We start from the raw sequence: 4,479 nt of genomic DNA on the forward strand, positions 1-4,479 counted from the left end.
CCCTGCCCAAGCAGGGTCACCCAGAGCAGCTGCACAGCACCGCGGCCAGGCGGGGCTGGAATATCTCCAGAGAAGGAGACTCCACAGCCTCCCTGGGCAGCCTGGGCCAGGGCTCCGTCACCCTCAGAGGGAAGAAGTTCTTCCTCGGGTTCAGCTGGAGCTTCCTCTGCTCCAGTTTGTGCCCGTTGCCCCTTGTCCTGTCGCTTGGCACCACTGAACAGAGTCTGGCCCCGTCCTCCTGACCCCCACCCTGCAGATATTTAGAGGCATTTCTAAGGTCCCCTCTCAGCCTTCTCTTCTCCAGGCTGAACAAGCCCAGCTCCCTCAGCCTCTCCTCGTAGGTGAGATGCTCCAGTCCCCTCCTCATCCTCGCAGCCCTGCGCTGGACTCTCTCCAGTAGCTCCTCATCTTTCTTGAAGTGGGGAGCCCAGAACTGGACACAGTACTCCAGATTTTCAATTTTTTTTCAATGAAATTTATATTTTAAATTCTAAGAAATCAAATGGAGCTGCCTTTGAAAGCGGAAAACGGTTTGTTGTGACGTGCGGAAACAAACTCCACAACTCATGGAGCAGTTACAAAGCCGCTGTGTTTATAACAGCGCCGGGTGCGAGGGGATCGCTCCTCCTGACTCGCACACCGAGTCACACAGCATCCACCTATTTACTACAAAGTGTATCTAAGTAGGAGGGGTGATTGCAATTAGTTCTGGGAATGGGAATGATTATTATAATTATTTCTAGGGGTTCGTTATCATACTCCGGCCCTCTTTAGTGCCTGCATTCGTAAATGCCACCTGTCTGGTGGTCGCCTGTGGGGGTCTGCTGGATGAAGGCTCGCAGTCCTCCTCGCTGCGTGCTCTTCACCTTTGGCTCAGAATTCCCGAGCTGTCTGTGCTGGCGGAGCCCCAAACCACAGAGCCAGCTCCAGCTGGAGGGATGCTGCCTATCGACAGCAAATGTCTGGTCACCGGGCCTTGTGCGTCCCCGCTCCCCTCCGGCCATCTCGCAGCGGTCTCTCTGATTCCCGCCTGAGCTCGCGGCCGCCCTCGCCAGCAAACCCCGCGGCAGCGGGCACCCCTCGCCCCGCCACGGCTGCAGAGCGATGGCACAAAATAAAGCCAAAGCCGTCGCAAAACCGGACCAAACGCCCATTTCCCGCATCAGCTGGGTCGAACCGGAGGGTCACCTCGGTCCCCCTCGGCGCTGAGGGTCGGTCCAGGCGGGAGCACCCCGTCTCCTCACCTCGGCCCTGCTTCCCCCAACCCGGCCCACACCCGGCCCGGGGCCGGGATCCCGTGGGCTCGCGGCCTCCGGTGGCGGCGAGGGCAGCGCCCGCCGCCAGGGGCCGCCCTCCCCTCCCGCCTCTATGGCCACGGCGCGAGATAGCGCGGCCTCAGCCCCGCGGGGCGGGCCGGAAGCGGCGCGTCCGACGCTCCGCGCGCGCTCCCTCTTTCCGGTGCTGGGCTATCGGCCGGGGCAGTCCGGGGCCCGGGATCCGCGTCCATCCGGTGCGGGGCTGAGCGCGCGCTGCCCGCAGCCATGGCCATCCGCTACCCCATGGCCGTGGGCCTCAACAAGGGCTACAAGGTGACCAAGAACGTGGCCAAGCCCAGGCAGTGCCGCCGCCGCGGGGTGAGTACGGGGCGGGTGAGGGCCGCGGGGCTGGCGCGGGCCCGCTGCCCTCCGGGGCCCGCTGCGGGCGTGTGTGCGGCGCGGAAGCGGGCGCCGCAGGCCAAGGCCGCCGATCCGGCCCCGGTGGAGGGGGTGGGCTGCGGGGCCGGGCCGGGCCCGGCGTTACGGCCGGAGCCTGGGCCTTACCGGGGCCGGCGGAGCGGGTCAGTGCCCGGTGGGCGGCTGCCCGCAGCCGGCGTGGGAGCTGAACGCGTCTCCGTGGGGGATTCCGGAGCGTGGGCTGCGTGGGCCTGCTCCCTGCGGGGCTGGGAGCCCCAGAGGAGCCCGGTGTGCGGCGGGCTGAGCAGGCCGGCGGTGTTGGGCTTGGGGCAGCAGCTTTTGGTTTCCGTGATTTGTGCTGGAAAGTGTGAAACCTGCCAGGGCGGGCGTGGGACGAAGCAGCTGAGCGCAGGAGAACCGGCAGCGGAGCAGTCTGTGACGGGGGAGCGAAGAGGGCCGCGTTTCACCCACGCGGAATTAACAGCGAAGCAGAGAAGGGGCTGGGTGACTGCTGACGGCACCCACCAAGCTTCCCCGTAATGACCGGTACTGGGAGTTACCCAGGTTCAGTGAGTGTGAACGCGAGAGATTAATCCAGTTCGCATCTTCTGTCCCACCTTGATTAAGTGCCGTGTTTAATTGTGGTGTTGGAGGTGCGGAGCAATGCACGCCCTGGAGATCTCGCAATCCTGATTTTTCTAAAAGTCCTGTGGCCGAAATGCAGAGCGGCAGCGGGCCTCGCCGAGCTCGCCCTGCTGCCCAGCACCGGCCGGGGGATCGTACTCCGCTAACAGCACGGGCTGGTTCTGGGGCCTTAGCCCGGCGTTCGCCACCACCCATGGCAGCCCAGTCGGGGTAGGTCAGCACTTGCAGTCCATGTGATCTGTGTTTTGATTTTTTCTCCCCCTTCTTCCCGTAGCGCCTGACCAAACACACCAAGTTTGTGCGAGACATGATCAGGGAGGTCTGCGGCTTCGCACCCTACGAGAGACGTGCTATGGAATTGCTGAAGGTTTCCAAAGATAAACGTGCTCTGAAGTTCATAAAGAAACGGGTAGGTCAATGCGACGTTTTAACGAGGACAGCAGAGACTTTGCTGTAGTTAACTTTGTTTCCTGCGCGTCCCTAGGAATACTTTGCTTTTTAATTAGTTCTTTTATTTTTTCCAATTGTTTGGGAAGTTACTGGTCTAATCTGAGGGAGCGGAGGGGAATGCTCCGTGGGTTGGGTGGGAGAGCGTGAGGCGGATGGAAAGGTACCTTGCTGAAAAGGCCCTGAGCTACAGGAATCCAGACGCGCCTCGCTAGCTTTGCCTTATTTGCCAATCTGTGGCAGGGGAGGGGAGAGCGATGCTGACGGAGGGTGGGTGCCGCCAGCCAGGCGACGTGCCATGGCGTTCACCGAGGGCAGCGGGGAGAGCTGAAGGCAGCTGCTGCCTCGCCTCGGGTAGTTCTCGAGGGGGAGTACTCCCGAGGTGGACGGCGGGCAGTTCCTGGGCCGGTCGAGGTGGATGGGGTCTGAGTCTGTGTTTGCCAGGACTTCACCCTCCCGCCCGCCTGCTGAGCGAAGCGTCCGCAGTGGCTGCCTGAAGCGGCCGTGCTGGGGTGAATGCTGACTGCGCTGCTCCCTCCCTGCAGGTCGGCACTCACATCCGGGCCAAGCGAAAGCGGGAAGAACTCAGCAACGTCCTGGCAGCCATGCGGAAAGCCGCTGCGAAGAAGGATTGAGTTGTGCTCTGTCACTCAATAAAGTCCTTTCTCCCAAAGCCCGTGTAGTGACTGTTGGTGGGCCGGCTGCTCCAGGGCTGCGCCGACAAGGCCCTCGCCTGCAGGAATCCCAGACCTGCAGCGCTGTTCTGCCTGCAGCTGCTGGTACGGGCCTGTGATGCCCATTGAAGGGGGGGGTGCTCCTCCTCCAGACCGTGGGGGCTGGCCTGTCTCAGGACGTGGAAAACTGCAGTACCTAAGCCTGTGAAGGCTGCGCTACCTTCCCCCTCCCAGGCTGTCTCCAGACCTGGATGGTGGTAGCAGAGCAGTCAGTGGACAAAAATTGCTGTTGAAAACGGTAACGACTTTGCACTCCAGCCTTGGGCAGCTGTTTCCCCTTGCCCCCTCCCTTCCCGCCCTGCCTTCTGCAGCGTGGTGCCCAATCACAAGAGCATCGCAGGCAGGCAGAGCTCCCTGGATTTCAGCGGGATGGTTCCGTATCCTCCACTAAGGGCTACCTTGCTGAGACAGGGCAAGTGCTGTTCTTCCAGCACAAAGAAATACAGTTCAGCTGGACTTCATGGAACTGCAGTTCCCCCTATTTCAGTTTTTCTAGCATTCGCCGTAAGAGAAAGTGCTCAAGGTCTCTGGCCTGGGCTTGTTACTGTCTGATAGGCATGCTGAGATGTTCAGTTCCTCTTCCCACTCCGTGACCAGAACAGAGCTGCAGTGGCGAACAGGCTGGGGTGCAGTGCAGACGCTGCTGACGCTGAGCACATCGCGCTTTCGCCCAGGTTTGCTCTCTCTTTCAGCCCGGAGCTGCTTCGGGTGGTTCCGACCTGGGATCTAATCTGGAGGCGCTGACTCTGCTGAGCTGCTGGAGAGGGGTTTCAGTTTCCCTCCCTAGCACAGGCTTACACACCAAGGCAGGGAGAGGCTTCCGAGAGCTGCTCAAGTACCGGTGCCCCCACGCTGCCTGCAGAGTGCATGTTTCCAGAAGCAGGTACTTCAAATTACAGTGAAATTACTGAAAAATCTTTAATTCTAAGAGGCTGGGCTAGCTCCACTGCTGGGGGCTGGTAACATGCACATTCCTTAGG

At 61.2% G+C, this 4,479-nt stretch overlaps 1 protein-coding gene across 1 annotated transcript; it reads left to right on the forward strand.

Annotated features, from left to right (window-relative positions):
- Positions 1–1,427: 1,427 nt before the first annotated feature.
- Positions 1,428–3,438, forward strand: RPL36 (ribosomal protein L36). Its single transcript, XM_075444064.1, has 3 exons — positions 1,428–1,634; positions 2,593–2,727; positions 3,311–3,438. Exons 1-3 carry the CDS (start codon positions 1,542–1,544, stop codon positions 3,398–3,400), a joined length of 318 nt encoding a protein of 105 aa, XP_075300179.1. The 5' UTR covers positions 1,428–1,541; the 3' UTR covers positions 3,401–3,438.
- Positions 3,439–4,479: the final 1,041 nt, after the last annotated feature.

Source organism: Opisthocomus hoazin, chromosome 27 (genome assembly GCF_030867145.1).
Source record: "Opisthocomus hoazin isolate bOpiHoa1 chromosome 27, bOpiHoa1.hap1, whole genome shotgun sequence".
Classification (NCBI taxonomy): domain Eukaryota; kingdom Metazoa; phylum Chordata; class Aves; order Opisthocomiformes; family Opisthocomidae; genus Opisthocomus; species Opisthocomus hoazin.

Excerpts from the sequence above, each read along its gene's own strand:
- RPL36 (XM_075444064.1), top strand. The coding sequence starts at position 1,542 with ATGGCCATCCGCTACCCCATGGCCGTGGGCCTCAACAAGGGCTACAAG. Across the intron at positions 1,635-2,592 it reads GGCAGTGCCGCCGCCGCGGG|CGCCTGACCAAACACACCAA; the intron begins GTGAGTACGGGG and ends TTCTTCCCGTAG. Across the intron at positions 2,728-3,310 it reads TGAAGTTCATAAAGAAACGG|GTCGGCACTCACATCCGGGC; the intron begins GTAGGTCAATGC and ends CCCTCCCTGCAG.